The sequence below is a fragment of the Gossypium raimondii genome, chromosome 5 (assembly GCF_025698545.1).
Source record: "Gossypium raimondii isolate GPD5lz chromosome 5, ASM2569854v1, whole genome shotgun sequence".
NCBI classification, from domain to species: Eukaryota; Viridiplantae; Streptophyta; class Magnoliopsida; order Malvales; family Malvaceae; genus Gossypium; species Gossypium raimondii.
This window is the reverse complement of record NC_068569.1, coordinates 14041687-14066887: the sequence shown is the minus strand read 5'-3', so window position 1 is coordinate 14066887 and position 25201 is coordinate 14041687. Positions and strand designations below refer to the sequence as shown.

The window sequence follows — 25201 nt, the reverse complement described above, 5'->3', positions numbered from 1 at the left end:
TACTAGCTGAGTTGGCAGCACCTTTTAGTCCATAATTAATGATTTTAGTTAGGAGGAAATGTTAATTGTCAATTACATGCATGATGTAGGAAAAAGGGAGCTCAATTCATGCAGAAATATGGTTAAAGAATAAGTGGATTACATTAAGCTTTCACAAACATCAATCATGATTGAATAGTTGTTCTTCTTTTTGATGGTTTACAAGTGGACATTTGTAAAAATATTGTTTAAAGAAAAATTCTAAAAAATAATACGAATTCTTATCATACCAATAATATATAAACCTAAAGTTATGCAAATATATAATATAATATTCGAATTTCTTTCATATCAATTTTTTTTTCTTTTTACATCTCTCACCATCTTATCATGCAACTGTTGGTGGAAATGACGTAAAGTTTTTCCAGAGGAAAAAAAAAAACAAAGCGTTTGCACCAGTAGTTCTCACTTGGCGTCTCTCTAGCTTTTTTCTGTTGTGACGGATTCTTTTGGTGTACTCTCTCTTTTCGAGCCCTATATAGCTACCCCTGCCAAGGCTCTTTCCCCATTAACCCTAAACCTAGCTCCTGACTTCAAACTTTAGTGTTGCAATAAAAGGGGGAAACCATAAATTTTACATTTCTTTTTTCATTTGTATTTATTGGCTTTTATAGCAAATATCAGCATATGCTTTTGTTCCCTTTGTCCTCATAAAAATATGGATGTTTCCGCTTCCTTCGAGTTGAATTAATTAATTATTATTTTTTATTAAATTATAATGCTAAATTTTAAAAATTACAATTAAATTTTGCACTTCTGTATTTTTATTTTTAAAAACTTAATCTTTCTATTTTTTCAAGGATATTATACTATATTTTGATGGGGGGGGGGGTGTTGAGAAATTGATTCACAGATTGCTAGCCATCGATGTTTCTATTGCAACTTATTGGCTCATGCGTACATGGATGATGGGAGATGGTTTTTTCTCAGCAAATTAGCTTTCGCAGATCCTCATCCACTACCGTATAAAAGATGTATTATTTTATTAATTAAATGGTTAAGATTTATAGACTCAATGGTACTGTTTGTTCTTTGTGCACTTCAACTTTACGCATCCATTTCAATGTACCTTAGCTTAGCATGGCATAAGATTCTTGAAGCGTAAAAGACAGATTGCAGAATCAGAACATATATGGGCTAAGCATATGTTGTGACATTTTGTCGACCAAGAAATATATTATATAATAAATGTAAAATATCATCAAGTCGATAATAATGTTTACTGGGTTAATACATAAACAATCTAAACTGCCACACCTTTGGATATTATGAAAACGAAAAGAGATTGAGAAATTAGCAGCGGTGGATGGTAGTAGTAGCCATCGCAGAAGATACGATACCAGCGAAAGAATTATGGCATTAGAAATTTAGAATAAGATAGGTTAAGCCTGTATCGGTGCATTACAAGCACTCATAGACTCACAGCGGTGGAAGCTGTAGGAGAGGAGACCAAGAGTGAGAGGGACATAACTTTAATATTTGTGTGTGGGAGAGAGGATGAGGTTGGGACTGTCCCACACTGGCTTTACCAGCCTGTTTCCGGTTCAATCCATCCTTTTTTTACCGTGCCAAATAATTGTGGATTAAGTGACAACTGAGACTGAGAAGACTAACAAGGATTTGAAGCAATTTTTTATATCTCTAGGTGTCTCTGTGTTCACCTTCACTCTGCTGCACCACAATTAGTAACAACTATTTACTTCTAACAGTTTATTTTCTGCATCCACCCCCCCTTTTTTCCCTTTTACAGTTGCATCTTATTATTTAAATTAACTCATTTAATATATCAATATTGGGTATATAAAATTCATATTATATTTTTAAAAGGATAATTTAAATTCAAATTTTAGAATATCTTATTAAAATAAACAACCACAAACCTTGAAACAATTAATCTCTACCAATATAAAATGAAAATGATGTATATATATATATATATGGTGAAAAACAAACAAAAAGATTCAAACCAACTAAATTAAAACAAAAGGAATCTTTGAAAAAAATTGCAATTTTTCCTCTCTGACAAATGCCATTTTGGCTATTTGGTCGGCTTGTTTGTTTTCTTCTCCACATTCTTCAGCAAATGATGTATTTGACTGATTAATGCTAAGTTTGAAGTCTTTGAAGAAGATTCTTGAATAGCCACAATAACCTCCATACTGTCCATCTGCACCAATACTCTATCGCAATGTCTGCCTTACAATAGTGTCAAGTCATCTAAAATAACCCATAATTCAACATCAAAAATTAAATATTTCCCCAAATATCAGTTAAAATCAAGAATTCACTCCCCATTTTGATCCCTCAAAACTCTCCTTGCAACAACATACCTGAATCCACCTTAACAACACCATCAGATCTTATTTATATCCAACTACTTGTCCAAATGGCCCCTCCCTCACAATTTGCATCAAGGTGGAGCTTACTTTGCAAATAGAAATGTACTACTTTATCTAATTATATGAACCTTTGATAATTTTTTAAAAAGTTAAATAAATTTATATTAAAATTGAAATAAGTGATGAAATCAATTTAATTTAATTAATTGATCGGTGACGAAATTAAATTGGTAGTAATATTAAAAAGTTTTTTGAAAATTTATTTAATTAGTAATAAATTATGAGTATATTCCTAATGCATTATAAATAAGTTTAATATATATTATATAAGCTTATTATAAAACTTTTATAAATATTATGAAAGCTAAAATTAAGCTTGAAAAATTAACAAAAAGTAATAATCTAATAGAAAGAAATCCTAAACATTTCCTACTTTTGTTTCAAAGTCGGGCGGCGCTTTGAGTCTTGACATTTATCTTCTTCACTTCTTTGTTCTTTCAAATATTTACTTTTAACTTCATTTTTCCAAGTTCAACAGCTTTATTCTTTGCCCCTTTCATTTTGAAATATTATCACAAATTTCTCATACCCTTTCATTTTATTTTCATTAGAACCTCCACTGTCGTAAGTTTTTTTTCTTCAAAAATCTTCCCTAATGTGAGAGAAAAGGACAAAGAGAGCAAAAATAAAGTTAATGTAGAGCGAGGGAAAAAGAAAAATATCGTTGACGAGCACGTTTGTTTTTTTGTACATAATAAAATTGTAAATTATATACAAGTGATTAAATCTATCGTTGATCCAAGTTATTTAACATAAATGCTGGTTTCATTTCGCTTTTTAGTTCCTGGCCAGTAATGGCAGTGCAAGAAAAGAAAGGGAGACTTTTCATCGGGAAGGTAAAGCTTTGGCTGTCCAGCCAGTGGCCAATTGCCTCCTCAAACATATCACACCATTTGAAACGATTTCCCTGCTTTAACTGCCCTATTTACTTCCTCTGTATCCCCCCCGCGTGCGCTTGCTTTCAAGTGCCAGTCCGACTCAAAACACTCCTGCCTTCTCTCTCTCTCTCTCCGCTCCTTTCTTCTGATGAAAGACCAAACAGAACTCGAAAGGAGTTAATGCTGCTAGTCACTACAAAGATAAACACCCATTTTTTCTAATGGAAACCTGAGCAGGCTTTGCCAGACCCAACCCGCATTTCTTAACGGACTGCCTGGTGCTGCAGCGCCTACTACTACTCTCATTGCTATCACTGTCTAGGATTTCCTGTAAAAAGCCTGGTTATTGTAGCATAAATCTCGCGGGAGAGTCCTTGAGATACAACCTTTAGGGCGAAAAAGAAGATTGCGTATGAGAGAGAAACCGGGAAAGCAAGAAAAAAGAAGGGAAAAAAAGAGTGAGAGAATGTTCATGTTGTTATATACCAAAGCTTCCTAGTGAACAACAGCTAGCCAAAAAGGAAGAGAAAGAAAAGATAAAGACAGTGAGAGATAATGGAAGGCGTTTCCAATAGCACTTCTTGCATGATGGCTTTTGGACACAACAGCAATGGACTATGCCCTATGACGGTGATGCCTCTCACTGCTTTTCATCCTCATGATCAACATCAATATTATCATCATAATTCGGACTTCAACTCCTTATTTCTTCCTTTAGCCCCAACCAACAATCAAGACCAGAACCACAATAGCAGCAGCGGCTCCTCTATGATTATTGACGATCAAAGCAACACCACCAATAACAATACCGGATGCTATTTCATGGAGAACAACGATGGCAGCTCTTCTTCTGTCAAGGCCAAGATCATGGCTCATCCTCTCTACCACCGTCTCGTAGCCGCCTATGTCAATTGCCGAAAGGTAAAAAACTAAGCCAAACAGGTTTGACTTATGAATCTGCTACCCAGTTGGCCACAAGCTTTCACCTTCTCTCTCCTTTGGCCAGTTTTTGGGATATGAACCTTATACTAAGTTCTTAGAAGTTGTGGGGACTTGGGTATTGAACGCTTGTGTCATTTTCATTTGAGCAGTTTTTAGCGGAGACTGAAGATTTTTATACCTTTGTCATCTCTCATCTCTTTTGCCTTTCTTAAAGATAATTTTTCTTGTCCGATAGAGACATGAGTCTTCAGTTTTGTTTATTTTAAAAATTTTTCATAGTAGTGAAGGTATTGGTTTTTTTTTTTTTATTTCTAACGAAAGCGATCTTAAAAAAAAAAAAACCAAGCAGGTAGGAGCACCACCTGAAGTGGTGGCGAGATTAGAACAAGTATGTGCATCTGCGGCCACTATGGGTCCCAGTACCATCGGCTGCATAGGAGAAGATCCAGCACTTGACCAGTTCATGGAAGCTTATTCTGAGATGCTCGCTAAATACGAGCAAGAGCTATCTAAAACATTTAAGGACGCCATGCTTTTCCTCCAAAGTGTCGAGTGCCAGTTTAAAGCCCTCACTATTTCCCCTTCAAATTCCGGTGATAGTACTTTTTCTCTCTCGCAACCTTCAAGGATTATTGCTAATATTAAATCTGGAACAATCTCCCATGCATGTCTATATTTCTGGAGACATGTAGCTCTAATAGTTAATCAACAAATCTTAACGAAATAATGTATAGTTTATTGGTGCTTGTTCCAAGTCAAGTGTCGCCTGCCCCTTTTGGCACCATTTTCTCTTTTGTTTTCTTCTTCTTCTTTGATGCTTCTTTAAAATTGTGCTACTCCTTTTCACAATGGGTATATGGAACTGTTTTACCAACTAGGGTGTCCACAATAACCAAATAGTAGATATTCCCTGCTGCTTTGATTCTCTTCGTTTGCTTCTTGGGTTTCTTATGAAGTCATCTTGTATGTTAGAAATGGACACGTTTTTTCTTCTACTTTTCGGAGTTCCACCATTGAAGGAAATGACATTTCAATGTTTTGCTAGCTTTTATATGGAACATTTCTTGTTTTTGTCCTTCAACTATGCTGGAAAATAACGACTATGCTAGTTATGAGGTTTTCAAGGTCACGGTTAATGACGGATGTTTCTGCGGTAGCTAAATAGCGACCGGCTAGTTCAGTTGTAAAGGCTTCCGGAAATGGCACTTCTAACTATATACATCAAAGATGATAACGGTCCTGTAAGATTGATCAAAATTTGTAAGAATTTTAGGTTTTGAACAAACTAGCGTTCCTTCACAAAGTTTTGAGTATGGGGAGTTATCAACCACAGCCCTAATTTTGAAGCCTTGTATTTGTAAAGGGTAATGCACAGTGTTAAAGATTTATACACATGTAAGGGTGGGTAATTCAACTCATGTAGTGGTTTTTAGCTATTTATGCATGAGGTTGACCGTTTTAGAATTCTTTATATGTGTTTCCTTTTTTGTGGTGCTTCTCAAAGCATTTGATCATCAAATACTTGTTTACTTGCCTTCGGCTGTGGAACTGACGAGTGAAAGTCAAAAGGTTATATATTTGAATGTCAAAGCTCTTTGATGCTTTCGACGTATTGTAGATGCTGTACTTAGGTAGTCTTCAATTTTTCATTTGTGGATTTCAGTAGGGTTTAATCTAGAATTGCTTGCTAATAAAATACTGATACTACTTTGTTTTATGACAATCCTTTTTATATTTCAGTTTTTTATTTTATGAGATTGATTTACACTAGGAATAAATATACGAAGCTAGAATACTTTGGAATTACTAAGTTTTAATTCTGGTTATGTTATTATTAATTCTGTATCATTAAAGGGTTGCCTTCTTTTACTCAATGCTAGATATCTTGGCATTGAAATCAACTCGATCCTTTTTACTTTATGTTAGTTGGGGATAATGTGCGTACAAAAATGCTTGAACCCTTGTGTTGATCTATGGAAGTGATCTTGGGTATGTGTAATTTGCCTTAACCGACTGTGTCACAGGTTTTATAATAATAGTTTGGATTATTGGATTCTTGTAATGGTTTTGTTTGTAGACAGAAGAAATGAATTTTATGGTGACATGGTAGTTGGTTCGGTTTGAGAATTAGGAGATTGACTGGTTCATTTTGTGTTCAGCTTGTGGAGATGCTGTTAACTTGAATGGATCATCTGAGGAAGAGGCTGATGAGAACAACCACCATTTCATCGATCCCCTTGCGGAAGACCGAGAGCTTAAAGGCCAGCTTTTGCGTAAATACAGCGGATATTTAGGCAGCCTGAAGCAAGAGTTTATGAAGAAGAGGAAGAGAGGGAAGCTACCTAAGGAAGCCAGACAGAAGTTGCTGGATTGGTGGACTAAACATTACAAATGGCCTTACCCATCGGTATGTACACAATTTGCCTACGTTATTTGGATTCAGGTTTCTAAGTGTCGGATGGGTATATACTAGACACCTCTATGATCAATTTTATTTTTTTAGTTAGTTTTTCCATTTATTTAAAAGATCATATCTCCGCACTTATGTCTGAACATGCCCCAAACATGATTAGTTTTAGGGAAATATGTCTCAGTTTTAATTTGCTTAATTTGTGTTTATAATTGGCAAGCTATGCAGCCTTCAAGGGTTTCATTTTTTTGTCCACTGTATTAACATTGTCCGGTCCATCGACCAAATGTTGCAATAGGAATCGCAGAAGCTAGCGTTGGCAGAGTCAACAGGTCTGGACCAGAAGCAAATTAACAACTGGTTCATTAATCAAAGGAAAAGGCATTGGAAGCCATCTGAGGATATGCAGTTTGTGGTAATGGAGGCTACCTATCCACACTATTTCATGGACAATATTTTGGGGAATCCCTTCCCTATGGATCTCTCCCACACACTTCTTTAAAGACAATGAGTATGGATGCATCGCTGCTGCCAAGCTTGAAGGCAACTGCTTCTATATGCAACCTGTTATAGTTAATTGTGGGGTAGATAATTATGCATTACCTTCGGATATTATTTATTTAGTATATATCAAAGATTAACTCCTGTTACAAGTATATACCTATGTTGAAACTCTTTGATATAGTTTTGTCAAATGCTTGAATCTTTTCCCCTATTATTCGGGTGTGTGTATATATCGTCACTAAAGCTGCTTGAATTTTGTGGAGAAATTAGAACTTCCCTGAACTTAATAGTAAATGCCTATATTGATTGATTTGTAGTTTTGTAGGGCTCAGCCCTTCTCCTTTTGCCTACCAACAACGAAAACTTGCCTAAACTTAATAGTAGGAAACTAATCTTGGCACCTTACAATTGAAATGACAAGGATTGAAAAATAAATCAATGTAAAAAGTACGTTTGTATAAATGAGATAACGAAGTATAACGTTAAGGATTTGGATAATGGAGGGTTTGTTCTATTGTTGCAAGTTTCATTTTTAAGATAATTTTTATTTGTATTTTGGGTTTTGTTGAGTGTTAATTTCTCTCTCTCTCTCACGGAGGATCCTCCTCGTATTTATAAGGCATGCGACGTACTAGGGGTAACTAAGTGCCATGCATGGCGACACGTTACCCCCTAGGGGTGACATGCGTCCTTTGGTGCTCTCAAGAAGATGTTGGCGAGCAGGACATTGGTTATCAAGACTATACATTGTGGACTAAGATGGATGGTGGTGAGGACGCGTGTCTTAGATAGCGAAAGAGCGAGCTAGACGAAGGTGAGAGGTTGGATCTCAAGTCAAACATTCGGCCGGGTTAAAGCGTGCCCAAGGTATGGCGTGCTCTATATTTTATACATAACATGTTCAATTTTTCTTGTATAAATTTTATATGAAAATATGAAAAGCTTTTTATTTTATTTTATTAATGTTGGTTTCATTTTGAAAATAATTTGTTATTATTTAAGTCCCTGGTTGAATTGGTATCACGAGTCAAGTGAGCATATGGTAAGGTTTGAACTTGCAGTAATTAGATTGATAAAATCTTAAATTCACCGCTCAGCCGAACTCGCCCTAACCCGACTCATGGTCAAATCTAGTGAATAAATAAAGAAAATAAGAGAGCAAAAATATTTTATTAATGAATATGGATGATTTACAATTCTTTTTAAAATCTATATTTATAAACATATAATATAAAAATAATTTACTTTAATTTCTATTTAATTATAAAATATTTATGACATGAAATTATTAGTGAATACTATTATCTCAAAAAACCCACTAATTCTAGAATTGATAATGTGATAAAATATCAAGCTAAGAAGAGAAACAGAGACTAATAGATTATTTAATTGGCCAAAATAAAAGCCCAGAAATTGGGGCTAAGTTCAAATATGATGCCGAGATCACGTCCTTTGAGCATCCAACTAAACCTAAGCCGAAATTCTTATGGCCCAAACAGTAAAAAAAAATATTGGAAATCGAGCAAGACGAGGTTTTTCATTTTCAATACGACCAAACTAAACCCACACTCTCCACACATTGCCTCCATTCTCTAAAACCAACGCCCTCAACCGCGGCCATACGCCGTCAACGTTCTCCGGTCTCATTTCAGCGTCCAGGTTCCCGCCACGTTCATCTTTTGGTTTCTTCTTGTTCCTGATCTCATTTGCTTTTTTCGTTCTTGTATATTAATTTAAGAATAGATTATTTGTTAATCGTGAATTAGAAATGATTTGATTAACAACTATGTCGACTTGCATGCCATGCAGGTTCTATTTTAGCTTAATACGATTTCAGGGAAACTATTTTTTGTGGGCCATTCTTTTTTCGTATTCTGAGTTTCTTGTATGTGGAATTTTATCAAATACCTTGCCCTCACAATGTTAGATGCAAACGTTTGATTTGAACGGGTTTATAAGTTTGTATGATTCTTCGCTAAAGCTGTGGACTTTAATCTTAGGTAAACTTCATAAACCAGATGAAGTTTGGGCTGTAGATGAGCAAGTGACTTTGTCTTGATGCTATTGAACTAGTTATTCTTGGTTATTGGATAATGGCTTTGTCGATCTCTAGAAGGATTGTACGTTCTTTTGGTTCACTGTCTGCCTTGGGCTTCCGCGAATATCCAACTGTCGCAGGTCGATCATTTCAAGCTTCTGGTCAGAACAGTATACTAAGTTACTAATATTTCAACATTGTTTGTTTGCTGCTTATATGTGATTGGTATACTTGACCTGGTAACTTCTTTTTTTCTAATTAGATTTGAGTGATCAAATTGCTGGGGATAACTTGCTTCATGCAGAATGTTTTAGCTTTTCCAAGGTATGCTCTCATTTTGTTTTCTTTCTAAATATCCTTTTTGTAGAATCTATCCAACAGGATGGGTGAATCAATTCAAGGAAAGGGGATTTGGGGGTGGGGGATCTAGTTTACTAGTTAATGGATTTGCTATTATTGTTATCCTTAATTTTTAGTTTAGAAGTTTCTAACAAGAATACTTATAACAGGCTTTTTGTATCTGCATCTAGTGGAGGTGCCCTTACTACAATACCAATTATAGAATTCTGTATTATTTGTTTCTATCTTTATCACCCCTTCTAACCCCTTGGTGTTTTTGTTCTAGTTATTTTGCATGTTTATGCACCTAGCCTCTTGTTATCTTCTCTATCTTGGCGTCTCTTTGTATTTTATCTATCTATGCTACATTTAATTGATGTAGGGTGGTCCATCTTTCCTTGGTTTTCGGAGGTTTTCAACCACAATTTGGACTCCTGATTCAAATGGTGGTGCTTTTCCATCCGATTTACTGTCTTCAAAGACTGTGCTAACACCAGAGCGTACTATAGGTATGGAAACATTAAACCACATTCCTTACTTAGCTACTTGCCTTTAAAAATTTTAATAGTCATAAGATGGAAGCGTATTAGTGTTTGAACTTTGAAGGCAATATGCATTTGTAGGAATCTCTGGGATGTTCTTTGGCTTTCTAAAAGATATAAAGTTAACAAAGGTGGAGGCCTATTACTGCTACCAAGCCACTTTATTAGTTGTTTCTGTGCTAAAACTTGCCTCCAGAAATCACCTTGACATATGCCAACTTGTTAACCTAAATCTCCACTTTGGGTTTTGCATTGCCTTCCATTTGGCATCTTGTTTTCGTTAAACTGAATTCAGCTTGTAAGCCTTTAAATAATTGTTGGAATAGGCCAATGGTGTTTTGTTGTTTAAATGAGGAGCAGTGTTCTATTGAATTAAATGTATTATTATGGCGCAGGACTTTATGAAGACCTGGTAGTTCCTGTGACAAATTTTCATAATGAAGACCATGGCTTGATGGTTTTGGCTGGTGATGTTTTTGATGTACCTATTAGAAAGGATATTATCCACCGTGTTGTACGATGGCAGCTTGCAAAACGACAACAGGTGCCATTTCATCCTTCTTTATGGATGCTTGAGGCTCGCTTTTAGGATTATCTTGGTGTTAATGAAATTCTTCAGACCATACCATATTCTGCACATCATTTTGCATTAAAAAGATTTTCTGAATTGTGCCAACAATCTGCTAAGATTAGCGATAATTGAATGGTCAACAGGGAACACATTCAACAAAAACTATTAGTGAGGTTAGTGGGACTGGTAGGAAGCCCTGGCAACAGAAGGGTCTTGGTCGAGCTAGGCATGGATCACTGCGTGGTCCCCAGGTGACTCCTTTGCTGTTCTTTGATTTTTAAGAAGTTTTGGATCTATGATGCTATTTTACTATGGCCTTTTAATTGATTTTATGGATTGATAACAGTTTCGAGGTGGTGCTACTATGCATGGCCCCAAGCCAAGAAGTCATGCTTTTAAATTGAATAAGAAGGTTAGGCGTCTTGGACTGAAGATTGCACTGTCTGCTCGTGCTGCTGAAGGAAAGGTAAGTTCTTAGTATTTGGCATGTGCATGTTATGCGTAGTTTGTTCACACTATTTTGCATTTTGTAATGTGGTTTTACAGATCACCTTAATAAATGTAGAACAAAAGTTTTCAGTGCTAAGTTTTGAATCCTAACTGATTAGTATTACCTGACTGAACAGCTTCTTGTCTTTGAGGATTTGGAGGTCCCTACACATAAAACCAAAAATATAGTGAACTATGTAAATCAAATGGAGAATACCAAGAAACTTCTGCTGGTGGATGGTGGCCCCATAAATGAAAAGTTGAAGCTAGCTACACAAAATTTACATTATGTCAACGTGCTGCCATCAATTGTAAGTTGTGTTAACTGTAATTATCTCAATGTGGTTGCCTTTGTAATTAATTACATGGTAACTGATTAACTTTGTATTGTCACTGTCTACCAGATGATAGAGTTGGTTTAGAACTATTTGAATGCTATCGGTATTCACTTATAGGGATTGCATAATGTTATTGATTGCTTTAACCAACTATTCTCGAGTTGGCTTGTATGTTATTTTTCTTAATGCTGAGACTGTTGTGTATATTTTTGCAGGGCTTGAATGTCTATAGCATCTTGCAGCATGACACGTTAGTGATGTCCCGTGATGCTGTTAACAGGATTGTCGAGCGAATGCACACTCCAATCAACCGTTGAACTAGAATTGCGTCTATTGGTCATTTAGTTTTCTATTGGAATAGAAGCCTATAATTTTGCTGAAAGCAGCTGAGAGAGAAAAAAGAGAACCCCAAACGATTTGTGTGTTATCTATGATGGCATTTTCAAATGCATGGCTGGGTGTATAATTTCATTTGTATCAACATATTCAGCTTTGATTTTTGTAGTTCAAATTTGGTGAGACAGAAAACAAGAGATTGTTACTTTCACCACCTATTCCTGTTTGGTAACAATAAATTTTCTTGACCATTTTCCTTTGTAGTAGTACTGGGCATTAATGAATATTTCCCTTTGAGAAAAAAAATGTCAGTCAAATAATTTCTGTTTCTTCTTTTTTTTTTTTTTTTTTAAATGTAGGAGTTGTCTAAAAAATCTAACTTAAAATATGTATTAACTGAGTTGAAAATATGAACACTTTATTTGTAGTTCAATGGACAGAATATTTTAGTTTTAAGATAAAGACATTATGATTTCTTTTCTTCAAGGGAATTCCTGACAACGAAAGAAGTGTGGGTGTTAAGAAAATTGGAGGCCGGGTCAGTTCAGCCCATAAATTAGAAAATGGGTCAAAAAGTGGAGATTGTAACTCTTCTTTGCACTTAAATTACTGTACTGTTATCCTATCTTAGTAAAACATTTGTAATTCGAGATTAAAAATCTTAAATTTATCCTTTTATGATATTGAAAAAAGAGTTCTTACATTGGGTTGTTGTGTCCAATCCTAGCGGTGAAAAATTAGAGAACTACAATGAAAATCATTTCACACTATAATTTTTCTTACCAGTATGAATTAAAAAATTAAAAAAAATACATTTAATGACTGTAATTCCAGCACTCGACTGTATTGTCTCCACTCACTCCATCAACGTACCTTCTTCTTGTATGAGTTGTCTCCTCTCTTCATCTCCCATGAGGGGAACTTAGGGTTTTGTCTATCTTCCTTCTTTCCTCCCCTTATTTCTTCAAAGCTTTCTATTTCCATTGTTTTGAATAAAAAAAATTTAAAACTTCCCCCCTAAATCCCTGAGCTTGACCGTAGCTCAAAACCCTAGCTTCCATGGCAAAAACAAGACCAGGAATTTCTGGCACCAAGCCCAAACAAGGGAAGAAGGACCTCGACTCTTACACCATCAGAGGCACCAACAAAGTTGTCAGAGGTATTGTGATTCTCATGTACATATATACGCCTACGAATACGTATACGCCGTAAAAAATTGTCGCTTTGGTAGTGTCGAAAATTTTTCATGGGAACCTTTTGGATCTTGGCAGTTCGTGTTTAACAATTTTAAAATTTCAAATCTGTCATGTAGCATTAGTGTCGATGATTAAGAAGTGAATGTTTGGTTGTCGGGTTTTACTTTTTTGCTGGCTTTAATGGATGCATATACATTCACGTTGAAAGATGTCTGTTTGCAGAAGGGATTGTTGGTGCATCTTTCATATCAACATCAATGTATATGCATATGGGTGTGTTTTACGGGCGTATATAGATGTTAAGAGATTGTAGTTTGCGATGGCTTAGAGTGAAAGTCTGATTTCCTTTTGCAGTTGGGGATTGTGTTCTGATGCGTCCTTCCGACACTGGTAAGCCCCCGTATGTGGCACGAGTTGAGAAAATTGAAGCAGATAGCAGGAATAATGTGAAGGTTCGAGTACGGTGGTATTATCGTCCCGAGGAGTCACTTGGAGGAAGGAGGCAGTTCCATGGAGCAAAGGAGCTGTTTTTGTCTGACCACTATGATGTGCAGAGTGCTCACACCATTGAAGGGAAGTGCATCGTTCATTCTTTCAAGAACTACACTAAGCTTGAGGATGTTGGGGCTGAGGATTACTATTGTAGGTTCGAGTATAAAGCTGCTACCGGTGCCTTTACTCCTGACCGAGTTGCTGTGTGAGTATGATGATGCATTGGTTGGTGAAATATGGCTTTTAGCTCACTTGTTAGCAATGTGGTATTTATTATTTGGTGCCCCTGGATTTGTCTGTTTTGAAGGTATTGCAAATGTGAGATGCCTTACAACCCTGATGATCTCATGGTGCAATGTGAGGGCTGCAAGGACTGGTATGGCGTTCTATGTATTTTTGAGTTCCTGGTACCAATGGGAGGCCCGATAATTTTTAAGATATCTATAGGTTCTTATTACTGTTCCTATAGGTATCATCCCGCTTGTGTGGACATGACAATTGAGGAAGCGAAAATGTTGGATCACTTTGTTTGTTCCGAATGTTCTGAGGATGATCTGAAAAGATCACAGAACGGATTTCATCCATCACCAGTATCTGATGTAAAGGTAAGACCTTTTTCTGACCAAATTCTCATGATGCTTGGCGAGTTGTCTTTCTCTTTCTTCTTTGAGCAATTTAGTATTTACTAATCCTCTGATATGCAATTTACCCGATCCGTTTTTGGTGTCCTCCAAGGAAGTTTGTTAATGAATTTAAGTGCAATTAAGAGGAATTCTCATCCTCTACAAATAAAAATAACGGCATGTATAGCATATATAGTCTTAAGTCACTGGGAACCCTCTAGTTAATGTTGTTTGTGTGTGTTACTATTGATTATAAATGGATAGAAAGTTAATGTTAGTTAGGAAACATGCTTTACTCTTAGATGCAAGTCCTTGTATTTGTTAAGTGCCTTGAGGTTGTATCTGCCTGGTTTTTCTATTTCCAGTAGTTGATTTGGATCAGGTTTGAGTGGCTACCATATCTCATGACATATTATCGAATCATATTTATCTATAAATAATATATATAAAAGCACGAGTTTGGAAAAACTTTTGAATAGATGAGAAAGCCCTTTATTTTCAATTATATTACTATAATATTTAATTTAGAATTATTATTAGTAAAAGAGTTGAAATAAAATAGAAGTTGTGATAATTTAAATTACAATCACTCGTAAAAGTTATGACAAAAAAAGTTGTGCTAAATTTAAAATAGAGTTATTATAGAGCTCTAAGTATAAACTATAGGAAAAATTGTGATAATTATAATTATAACTTTGGATTATATTTGAACAACAATGGCATCTGAGAGGAATGAAAGATCATTTTAATTTATAATGAGGTAATATAATGAAAAATTGTTTCTTTTTTTTCTATTTATTCGCTATTTTTTTGGTGCATGTAAAAACCTTTGGTGAGTTTGTATTGAAATAAAGTCAAATCAACGTGCAACGCATGGAACATTAGAAACTAGTACCTCTAAAGATCTGATCGTTGATTGGGTTTATCTCTTTATCCAGCAGTCTGCATACTTATTTCCATTTCACTACATCTTTAAGATTAGCATTGACTTTAGCTGATCAAGGCCAGATCGTTGTTAGTTGTTACTAGCAAGTGGCCAAACATTTTACCTAACAAATTAACAGGTGCTTTTTTTTTTTTTTTTTATAATTGGGATTGTGGAACATTTGGAACATCATAGAGAGCTATAGGCAATCATCTTGTTCTAGATATGAAGTTTAGAGTGAGCGTTTAAATATAAAAATGTCTGCTTACAGTGAAAAGTCCATTTATCTGAAACTTTTGCCTACAAAGTATTTATATTGTGTTTTAAGGTTCTGCCTCAACTTCTCATTTTTGCGGTATTTCCCAGGTGGACGCCAAACGACGAAAGAGGTAAGTAAGCCATGGGGAAATTTTGTTGCTTGAGGGGAGAGACTCCTTATGCAGATTTAGCTTGTTGTCTGTCTGAGATGTATAGTGCAGAAGTTGTGTTTTGTCCGAACTGGTGGCTGTTAGTAACTTATGTGTTGGAGTGGAGACATCTGTGTCTGTATGTTAGATCAAGGAGATTAAATCTGTGCAGGAGGATTTATCTGTAGTTCTCTGATGTTGAACCGATATTTGCGGTACAAAATCTTTCCAATCTTGCCTTTCTTTCCATCACACATGTTCTTGGTTATGCATTGCCATCTCCCACCATAAGCTCGCCCCACTCAAATTCATTTTCTGCAAAAGTAATGTTGAATGACCCAAGGTTGCTTTGAATTTAGGCTGTGCAGAAACTACAGTTGTTTCTATAAATGTAGCCAGCGTTCTGAAGAGTTGTGCCCTTTTCTACTGAGCACGACAAACCCCAAAAATTTACCTTTTGTTGTAAAACATGGCAAATAGGATTGACATATCGGCGGCATGGAGAGAGAGCAATATATTTACTTCTAATGGAAAATTCGGTAGCAGTTCATGGCTATACTCTTACCATGCTAACATGGAGGAAGATTTTACCTCGAGGTTATAAATGCACTTAGCTCTTTATCGATTCTTTCATGAAGCTGGGTTTGAAGATTACTATCACAGCATGTCTGGTTGGCATGAATAGCCAAGTGGTTCCTGCCTTACTTGAAGTGCTACACTAATTCATCCATTTGGTTCATGTAATTGCTATTCTTTGGAATAGTCTATTACTGACAACAAAGAATATGGCCAGGATAGCTCCAGGGCTTACCCCTCAAAATTGGCTATTCAACACCACGAGGAATAACCACTCGAAGCAAATTTCCAAACTACCCATTAAACAAACAGTCATCAAACTCTTCATAAAAAAAATAGCCATTCAAATCTTCATAAATAAAGTCACCAAACTCAACCGTGACAGTATACCAACCAAAAAGTCATAAAATTTAAAAACATTAAAAGAAAATGTATTGTATACCACCCATGACGGTATGATTTAGCATACTAACCAAACTATGCGTTTTCAATTATTTTAACATTTTGATATTTTTTAAACATTATTTTATATCAAACTAGAATAATATTATATTATATATTTATAATTAAATTTTATCTGGTAACAAAAAAAATTTAACTTCATCTTTTTATGATTTAATATTTATCTTTTAATGACTGCAAAATATCTATTATTAAATCTTCTCTATTTTAGTTTATTTGTTTTTAAAATTAAATTAAAATATTAATTTTATTTTAAAATCTTGTTTTATTGTATTTATTTTTTGAGCGATTTTCTTGAACGTGTTTTATAGTATTTAATACTAAGTATTTTAGTTTTTAAATAATTAAGAATTTTAATAAGATATTAATAATATAAATTTAAAATCGATAAGTAAAATTATTGTTTTAATCTATTCTTTTACCCAACCAAACAATGTATTAATATTATTTGTCTATTCCATTCAATTAACCAAACTATTTAATATTATTACCCCTCTATTCCATTTTCGCCAAATGTACCATCAGCTCTTTGCAACAAAGCTGCCAGTGGAATGTACTACTGTGGTGCAATCAGTCGCTTGGCTGCCCAGCTAAGCTCAACATAACCTCAAGTGACGATATCTGGTCTAAGAATATCACCGAACCTGTATATAGTAACCGAACGGGAGCCTATTTGCAAGCTTAGCGATATCGCCAAACGGGACAACAGTTGGCTTGCATCCACCCGAGGGAACCCAAGACTTGTCCATAGGAATCGATGCGATCCTGTCGGCCGACGAGTTTTAAATCCCAAAGTCAAGGTTTCTTTAACCAGGATAACCAACAAAATTTCAACATATAATTTACAATTGAATTTGAGCATTACGAGGCCATGTCTCCCGAAAAACATAATTACAAGTCATTTTTAGTATTCTACTCGAACGAGGTTCCAACATCAAGCCTGCCTTACCATTAAACAACAACGTATAAATAATCAGAGTTTGATTTGGGACTAAAATTAAACAACAAAGAATGATGCATGTTTTAATTAGAACATCTTAAAAAGGGAAATAAGTCAATCTGTACGACACATACACTCTTTACACCGTGGATACCGGTAAACACTTCTAGCCTTAGGCCTACTCTGGACATGTTTAGTTTGTCTAACTGCCTTCCTCACTCTCTGCTCAAACACTTTCCACTCAATTGTATTGTTCTTGACGAAGATATCAGCTAGTCTCCGCTTATTTGGGCGTATTGTAGGCATCCTCCCTCCGCCATAGTATATTCGATACCCAGATACCAAAGATGACAACTGGCTACCAGAGTCCGTCATGGCAAATGCATCAGCTGCAGTGCAGGCAATGAAGTCTAGTGCTGCCAGCTACAAATGAAAGGTCATAATATGTCATTGCAATTGCACCAAGTATGATGGTAACCAACATTGATAAAAGCATAGAAAACCATTTGTCCTAATCTTACTAGTCTTAGAGATGCTATATAAAAAGTATTAATCTAATTATTTCCAAATATCTAACTTGGTTATTTCATAGTCTATATCACTGACAAGAGACTGCATGAAAACAACCTGGAAACAAGCAGTAGCAGCTTGTGCATGGTGAAAAGAGCTAATGCCAAAGTATTTTTGAAAGCTCAAATTTTGGTAAAGACCAACAACTCATCAATGCAACAATCGCAAAACCTACACTTTTCATCAAACAAGAAGTGGATATGCCGCATTGTTACCTGAGATGAGAAATTCTTGAATGGTTCAAGTTCGGCGGATGAAAGCAAATTCTCTTTCGTAACTAAATTAGGATACAAGCTTGTCAAAGCAGCTAATCTTGATGTCCCTCCATATATTTGTGCCCCTGCGACATATATTTGAGTCTTACGATTGAAACCTAGAGCAGCAAGCATAAGTACAGCTTCTTCTGGTGTTAATGGACATAACCCTTCAGATCGGAGCATGGCAGGGGAAGGTAACCTGAAGCTAGTAAAACAGTTGGCTTCAATATAAAGCAATATTTTGTATGCTTCTCCAAATTCACAAGGAATGATATGGCAGAAATTTAACAAACGACGAAGAAATATAGAATGTGTAGGGGACAAATTAGAAAACTATTCATACTTTTCTGTCTTCTTTAGCTCTGTTAATGCAGGAAAATGGATTTGTCGATATGCTTCCAATTCTTGCCCCTCTTGCTCACCTCCGCCAAACTCACATAACGAATGAGCTACCATGTCAATCTCAAATCTCAAATGCAAAGCAAGATATTTGGAAGCTTTAGCACGATCACTCCTTGCAATCATAGCAGCCACTGCATGTGGACCAACAAGATAATGATCCAATAGTCCTGGCTGAGCTGAATGCTTGTGCAATCTTTCAAGGAGTAAAGCAGCAGTTTCTTGTATCTTCGGAACAAATTTAAGTGCATGAAAATTACATCTGCATCGAAGTCTCTAGATGAAGTTTCCCAATTAGGAAAAGCAAAGTAGAAAAGAAAAGGATATAGACATAAATTTTATTACCAACAACTGATTATAACAATTATCCAATGAATAAAGCTTAAACATCAAAAGGAGCTTGCTATGGCATCAGATATTAAGGCTAGAAATTTACCTGGAACTTAAATGGTATCGGGTCAAAAGCCAAACGGTTCCCAAAGCCAACGAAATGGACAACTCTTTTCTGGAGTAGGATAGGGAGAATATTTTTCAGATAAAAACTTGGTTTAGATTCCTTCCTAACATCTACGTCCGTCACCTGGAAAATCAATTGAACAATCACTATTGATAAAAGACACCCTAAGACCAAAGCTGCGAGCAAAAGCCATTCAGAACTTGATTTAGAGGAAGAAACTCACAACACTACCAATTGCCTCCAAATCTAGAGACTTTAGCTCCTCAGGAAGTTCTTTCACTATTCGAATATCTGGAGCCAGGTACTTAATAAAATGCTCCTCCTGATAGATATCACCAAATTGACTGCGAAATTTAAAATACAGTGCAGTTATTTTTCTGTCAAGTCCGAATAGAAGTCATTTGATAGATACTAAACAAATTTAATCTGAAAGTTAATTCCTTTCATTCAGTGTTCAAATATCAACAATATACTTTAAAAGAAAAAAAAATGTTTTAATGTGAGGAAACATCCATCTTCCAAGGGGAAGAAACATAAAAAAATTAAGATGAAAATTATTAGCAAAAGAAAAGAAAGGAACAAAAATAAAAGCCTCACCTTACATCTTTCCAGACACTACTGTACATAAATTTGGGAACAACAAGAGTTGCATTAAGTAAGCGAGCAAGTACTACAGCATTGCAGACCTGTCACCAACAGTAACATTTAGCAATCAAAAACTAAATCTACTAATCTCAGAGAGGAAAGATGAAAGCAAATTCAATAGCTTGGAACACATGCTAGAATTTCTGCCATTGGAATCACTTACAGCTACACGCTGCTGGTTGATTCCACCATTTGCAGTGACCATAATGTATCCATTCTTCCCCTCTACCAAATTAAAAAAGAAGTAATGTAAGAACTGAGAACTAGTCTAAATTATCCATACCCCAGTGAAGAAAACATATAGAAGTCAAAGAGAGAGACCATTAGGTTCCCAGTCACGTTGATCAGCACAGGGTCTCCAAGCAGAAGCAGGAACTACAGGTTCCTGCCATAAATCTTTCGGTTCACGTTTATTTTGCCCCTATGTGTCATAGCACTTCTTTCAATAAAACATGAAAAACAAGAAAAGAGAAACTGTACAGAAACGGGAAGTTCGTCAAAGAAAGTGAACAAAAAAGACATCATTGCTTATATTCAAATACCTCAGCCAAAGCATGAGCAGCCAAAGCCAACAACCTTCCATAAATACCACCGTAATGCTTTTTCCCTTTACTAGGCTTTGTCACCTTCACCTGCAAAAGCCACAATCGTAATGCTTTGGCAAATAAATTCATATCACACAGAGAGTAATGTCAATTGTCTCCAGAAATCATATTACTCTCCAATACACTAATAACCACTACTCAAATATGTACTATTCATCCATGAATCGTAGAAGTCACACTTGTGAATGGTGTGGTGATTAAAGTTGTATTGGATAGTAATGGACAAAAAAGTATCGGCAAACCCAAATCATACAAGCTCTCTTTCATTTAGCAACTTAGCAATAACCGATTAATGCACTTCATTGAACTGGAACTCCTTGCATTAATAAGGAAACAATGCAGCTAACCGCCTACTAAAAAACCCATTATTTCTTCATCATTAGTGTTAATAATTGTGAAATAAAATCTCAAAGCAAATGAGAGTTGAGCTACCTGAGCCGAAACAGAAGAAGCGTTCCTGGAAGATCGGTCATCGGATCCGACCCGGTGATCTTGTAACCGCAAGAGCATAATCCAATCGACCAAGAAAAACAAACCCACCAATGCAGTCAACACTACAAGTCCTTTCACCCTTTCCTTTTGGTACCAAACTTTGCCTCCTTTTCTCTTCGCGTTCTTCGGTTGCTTCTTTCGATCAGCCCATAATTTTCCCAACAATTCAGCTCCGACAAATGACGCCCCGCTCTTTTCACCGTTCAAGAACCGGCTGGGGCCGAGTCGGGGTGAATGACTGGGGGACCCTTGACGACTCCTGGGGCTCCCCCGGAGGTCGACCCGGTCGGGGATCCGAACGGTGTTGGGTCGATCTTGTTTAGATTCAAGGGCAAGATTGTGTGAATTGTTTGAGTTGCTAGTTGAAGACATCGAATTGATGGGTTTAAGACTCAGATCCCAATGCAGAAAGAGTTAAGGGAGATTGGGTTTATTTTTTGCTTAAGACATCACAGCGAAAAAAACGCCGACTTTTGTAGTGCGATATTAGAGTTGGATCTTGCCGAAGGTGGGATGGTCATCTTGAAAGCTTTTGGGATAAGGATAAATCAGGGGATTGTCGTTTCGCTATTTTGCATTAGTGTTGCCGTTGGGTTATTCGGACGGTTTGACCCACAGTATCAATTGCCCATTTGCCATCCGCCGCTTTTAAATGAAAACTGGTTCCATGGAGAAAACAGAACCGGGCCTAAGCCGGTAACTGTCTTCGAAATATAAAGTATAAGTTGAAACATAAATGGGGTTGGAAATTATTTTTGATATTTTTAATTTAAATTGTTTATATACATTTTTCTTTGAAAACAATAAGTCTTATTACCATGGTTGAAGTTCCTTTAATAAATTCAAGTTATAATTTCATTTTTTTCCATGACTACTAAATAAATGTTTTCTTAATTTAAAATGTCGTACCAATAAATATAATAAAAAAATTGATGATATTAAAATTTTAACATTAAAAAAAACAAACAAAGCATAGGTAGTTAATAGAGCACAAATTTGAAGAAAATGTAAATTTAAAAACAAAAAAGAAAAGGAAATGAGCCATTTTTAAAAAAAAATTAATAATATATGTCGATTTTAAAGGGAAAAGGTAAAAGTGCGTTGCGTATGAAAACGCGTCCTACGAGATGTACTTTTTGACTTTTTTCACATATCAGTTCCTCTGGTTAGATGATTAATTGTTAGTGGTTTTATTGTTGAGTTCCAGGTTCGGTTTCTCTCATATTTGTGTTTTTTATTTCATTTTGTTTCAAGCTTTTTTTGTTACTTTTAATTAATACTTGTATTACATTAGTTTGTTTGGTTAAATGGTTAAATCATATTTTGATTCCATTCTTGAGTATCAAGTTTGATTTTATAAATCAAAGAATACAAATGTGCTTAGAAGAGAATTAAACTTGAAACTCAAGGTGAAGTTCTTGTTAAAAGCATTATTTAAAAATAACAAAAAAAGAAGAAGCTTGAAACAACATAAAATAAAAAATGCAAATGTGAGAGAAATCAAACCTAATATTTGAGGATAAAACAACTATACAATTAACCATATGAGCAAATGTGTTAATATGTTAAAAAAATCAGAAAGCATGCCCTATAAAATGCATTTTCATAGTGAAAACACATTTTACATGATGCGCTTTCACATTCTCTCTCCAAAACTGACCTATTTCACTAAAATTTAAAAAAGAGTTGCCCATTTCTCTATTTTTTTTAAAATTGACTTTTTCTTCAAATTTGCCCATTAATAGAGGAGTTTATGGTTAGGGCAAGTTCAAGATGGGTTTATGCATGATATTAGTATATTTTATGTTTGTTCAAATTTAATATGACCTAGAATATGGGTCTAAAATTTTTCTTAAATGTACTCATATTTGTAAATGGTAACCCAAAATCATTTTAAGTTATCTTATATTATATATATATTTTCAATATATTATTTTAAATTTAATATTTAGTTCCCTTTACTTTTTAGGAGATTTATGGTTGCCTCTCCCAACAATGTTGTCTCCAAAGTTTGAACTTACATCATCTCATCAAGAGTGTAATGTGCCTTATCAATGCACCCATCACTTATTGGTATTTTGTTGAAAACTTAAATATATATAAGTTGACATATTTTCTAATATTCACATAATATTATATATTTAAATTTATGTTATATTAATTACAAAATATATAAAAAAATATACTACAAAAGTATAAATGGGTGGGGTTAGGCAATCTTGAACTTTGAATGTTGAAGTCCAAGTCGAACCCACATTTTAAATGAGTTTAATTATTTTGTCTAATTTCATTTATCAAATCTCATAATTTTTATATTTTGACCATACTTTCAACTTTGGGTAATTTAATCCTAAAAGATTGTATTAGAATGAATAAAAAATTGCATTTAAGAAAAAGTAAAATAAAATTTCAAAGTATAAAAACATTCAAAATGAGAATTTAAGCAATGGAGTTCGTTAAGTTTTGAGAATGATATGACAGTTAGCTTAATATATAAGGACTTATTAATTCCTCATCATTTGCACTGACCATTCAGTTGCACATTTTGAAGCATTTTTGAAATAGAGTTAATTAAGTGATGATATTGATGTGATTAAATTGAAATATGTGAAATGTTCATCAACTCATTACTGTTTAATTCATACAACTGCATTTAATCTATTTTTCAAAATTAAATATATTAGTATTTTAAGTTTATGTTGGTTTTTAGTGCGTTTAATATTTACACATTCTATTAATTTGATCTTAAATATAATAAATTTAATAAATTTAGCCCTCAATGTTTACAAAATTTATCATTTTAGTTCCAATTCTAAAAATTAATAAATTTACCCTCAATATTTACAAAATATGTCAATTTAGTCCTAACTCTAAAAATTTTAAAAATATTATAAAAAAATCATTTTAGCTCTTTATAACCCATTGACTAGCCCATGTGAGATATTAAAATAAGAAAAAGAGTACCTTCTTTCAAGTCACTTGCAACTATAATTTTGACTTCACACTAGATAATTGTTTTGGAACCTACTTGGAATAATTGGCTGCATTACTACTCGAATAAATAACATTTTCAATGCCTTTACTTTCTTTTGGATCTTAATTTTTGTGTGTTTTATCCTGACTTTTTTAAAGTCTTTTTGCAGGTGACTTGAAAAATGGTACTCTTTTTCTTATTTTAATATCTCACGTGGGATAGCTGATGGGTTTTAAGGGCTAAAAATGATTTTTTTAAAAATTTTAGAGTTAGGACTAAATTGAAAAAAAATGTAAATTTTGAGGGTCAACTTTTTTTAATTAGAACTAAAATGACAAATTTTGTAAATATTGAGGCTTAATTTTATTACTAGACCAATAAAAAACCCACATAAACTCAAAGCGACTCAAATATTTAAATTTGAAAAGTTTAGTAACTAAATAAAAAAAAAGTAATAGTTGGGTGACCATTTTGATAGTTTATCAATAAAAAAAATTCCAGCATGTCCGCGTAAATTTAACGGAGGGGCTAAATTTAACAAAATTTAGGTACTTATCTGAAAAAACAGGAAAAGTTTAGAGCTAAAATGTGAATAAAGCCTTAAAAAACATGTATTGATGCCAGATGCTATAATGTAGAGTTCACGCGACTTGAGACATCAAACATTGTGACGCAGCCACTATTTGTCTTCATTTTTGCCTTCGGAATTTTCTTTCTTTTGAAAGAAAGCTTTTGGAATCTAATATTATAGTATTCACGATCACAGGCATTGGAGTCGCCACGAGTTTGAGATTTCATAATTTGACTTAATCCCTGCCTAGCTGCCATATTCTTACCCATGCTTGCTTTGTTTACAAGGGCATTTCAAAGTGTGAGTCACAAGATTGAATATCAGGGATGTGACACCTTTTTTTTTGTTTACTATCTTTTTTCTTGACCAACTCACTGCTTTATTTTCAATATAAATAATAATTTGGGCCTGAAACTATACACCTACTGCCTTTGAATGCATACGTTACAGCTTAAAACAGTAAAATCAAACAAGGCAGTGTTGATCATGAAATAATTAGAGAACACGTTGGAATTATTTAAAAAAAAAAACTCATTTACACAATTTTTGACTTAAAAAGAACCAAATACGTTTTCCGTCTGTGTGTACGACGATTAATTACTTTAATTGTGATATAAAGGCAAGCCGAGCTAAGTTTAATCGACGCTGCTAATTTCTCAACCATCTTATTTTAGCCCACGGATTCAACGCTGCATCCACCGCACACCGGCCTGCTCCATTCTTTTACATTTTCTCAGCTGAGTTGTAGACCAACCACTTTCTTTTCTTTGTCTTTATTGGCCATT

At 34.7% G+C, this 25201-nt stretch overlaps 4 protein-coding genes across 8 annotated transcripts; 3 read left to right on the top strand and 1 right to left on the bottom strand.

The window, feature by feature from the left end:
- Positions 1 to 3232: 3232 nt before the first annotated feature.
- LOC105768896 (homeobox protein SBH1) lies at positions 3233 to 7484 on the top strand. 2 transcript variants are annotated; one of them, XM_052630933.1, is made up of 5 exons: positions 3235 to 3946; positions 4035 to 4237; positions 4608 to 4851; positions 6418 to 6665; positions 6967 to 7484. In XM_052630933.1, the coding sequence occupies exons 1-5, from the start codon at positions 3934 to 3936 to the stop codon at positions 7168 to 7170; spliced, it is 912 nt and encodes a 303-aa protein (XP_052486893.1). In that variant the 5' UTR covers positions 3235 to 3933; the 3' UTR covers positions 7171 to 7484. The 2 variants fall into 2 exon arrangements, with proteins under 2 accessions (XP_012444605.1, XP_052486893.1); XM_012589151.2 differs by having other exon boundaries at positions 3233 to 4237.
- A 1179-nt stretch (positions 7485 to 8663) lies between these two features.
- On the top strand, positions 8664 to 12088 carry LOC105768895 (uncharacterized). Of its 3 annotated transcripts, none has more exons than XM_012589147.2 (9): positions 8664 to 8831; positions 9173 to 9371; positions 9473 to 9534; positions 9932 to 10058; positions 10487 to 10635; positions 10806 to 10913; positions 11009 to 11128; positions 11289 to 11462; positions 11705 to 12088. In XM_012589147.2, exons 2-9 carry the CDS (start codon positions 9266 to 9268, stop codon positions 11804 to 11806), a joined length of 948 nt encoding a protein of 315 aa, XP_012444601.1. In that variant the 5' UTR covers positions 8664 to 8831; positions 9173 to 9265; the 3' UTR covers positions 11807 to 12088. The 3 variants fall into 3 exon arrangements, with proteins under 3 accessions (XP_012444601.1, XP_012444603.1, XP_012444599.1); XM_012589149.2 differs by having other exon boundaries at positions 8687 to 8854; positions 9173 to 9350; XM_012589145.2 differs by having other exon boundaries at positions 8692 to 8854.
- A 550-nt stretch (positions 12089 to 12638) lies between these two features.
- Positions 12639 to 15720, top strand: LOC105770243 (chromatin remodeling protein EBS). Its single transcript, XM_012591353.2, has 5 exons — positions 12639 to 12984; positions 13376 to 13718; positions 13821 to 13889; positions 13983 to 14118; positions 15428 to 15720. Exons 1-5 carry the CDS (start codon positions 12885 to 12887, stop codon positions 15452 to 15454), a joined length of 675 nt encoding a protein of 224 aa, XP_012446807.1. The 5' UTR covers positions 12639 to 12884; the 3' UTR covers positions 15455 to 15720.
- Positions 15721 to 17503: 1783 nt separating this feature from the next.
- LOC105769929 (O-fucosyltransferase 2) lies at positions 17504 to 21502 on the bottom strand. Of its 2 annotated transcripts, none has more exons than XM_012590901.2 (10): positions 20812 to 21502; positions 20317 to 20406; positions 20096 to 20195; positions 19938 to 19999; positions 19727 to 19815; positions 19353 to 19473; positions 19109 to 19252; positions 18617 to 18948; positions 18232 to 18478; positions 17504 to 17869 (listed from the first exon to the last, which is right to left on the bottom strand). In XM_012590901.2, exons 1-10 carry the CDS (start codon positions 21241 to 21243, stop codon positions 17561 to 17563), a joined length of 1926 nt encoding a protein of 641 aa, XP_012446355.1. In that variant the 5' UTR covers positions 21244 to 21502; the 3' UTR covers positions 17504 to 17560. The 2 variants fall into 2 exon arrangements, with proteins under 2 accessions (XP_012446355.1, XP_012446356.1); XM_012590902.2 differs by having other exon boundaries at positions 18232 to 18472; positions 20812 to 21501.
- Positions 21503 to 25201: the final 3699 nt, after the last annotated feature.

What these genes read in the sequence shown, in the direction of transcription:
- LOC105768896 (XM_012589151.2), top strand. Translation starts at nt 3,872, where the DNA reads ATGGAAGGCGTTTCCAATAGCACTTCTTGCATGATGGCTTTTGGACAC. An exon ending in CCTATGTCAATTGCCGAAAG is followed by an intron (nt 4,238 to 4,607) that starts GTAAAAAACTAA and finishes AAAACCAAGCAG; the next exon opens with GTAGGAGCACCACCTGAAGT. An exon ending in TATTTCCCCTTCAAATTCCG is followed by an intron (nt 4,852 to 6,417) that starts GTGATAGTACTT and finishes TTTTGTGTTCAG; the next exon opens with CTTGTGGAGATGCTGTTAAC.
- LOC105768895 (XM_012589147.2), top strand. Translation starts at nt 9,266, where the DNA reads ATGGCTTTGTCGATCTCTAGAAGGATTGTACGTTCTTTTGGTTCACTG. An exon ending in AATGTTTTAGCTTTTCCAAG is followed by an intron (nt 9,535 to 9,931) that starts GTATGCTCTCAT and finishes TAATTGATGTAG; the next exon opens with GGTGGTCCATCTTTCCTTGG. An exon ending in CTCGTGCTGCTGAAGGAAAG is followed by an intron (nt 11,129 to 11,288) that starts GTAAGTTCTTAG and finishes CTGACTGAACAG; the next exon opens with CTTCTTGTCTTTGAGGATTT.
- LOC105770243 (XM_012591353.2), top strand. Translation starts at nt 12,885, where the DNA reads ATGGCAAAAACAAGACCAGGAATTTCTGGCACCAAGCCCAAACAAGGG. An exon ending in CACCAACAAAGTTGTCAGAG is followed by an intron (nt 12,985 to 13,375) that starts GTATTGTGATTC and finishes TTCCTTTTGCAG; the next exon opens with TTGGGGATTGTGTTCTGATG. An exon ending in CACCAGTATCTGATGTAAAG is followed by an intron (nt 14,119 to 15,427) that starts GTAAGACCTTTT and finishes GGTATTTCCCAG; the next exon opens with GTGGACGCCAAACGACGAAA.
- LOC105769929 (XM_012590901.2), bottom strand. Translation starts at nt 21,243, where the DNA reads ATGTCTTCAACTAGCAACTCAAACAATTCACACAATCTTGCCCTTGAA. An exon ending in CTGCTCATGCTTTGGCTGAG is followed by an intron (nt 20,196 to 20,316) that starts GTATTTGAATAT and finishes TATGACACATAG; the next exon opens with GGGCAAAATAAACGTGAACC. An exon ending in TGGAGGCAATTGGTAGTGTT is followed by an intron (nt 19,253 to 19,352) that starts GTGAGTTTCTTC and finishes TTGATTTTCCAG; the next exon opens with GTGACGGACGTAGATGTTAG.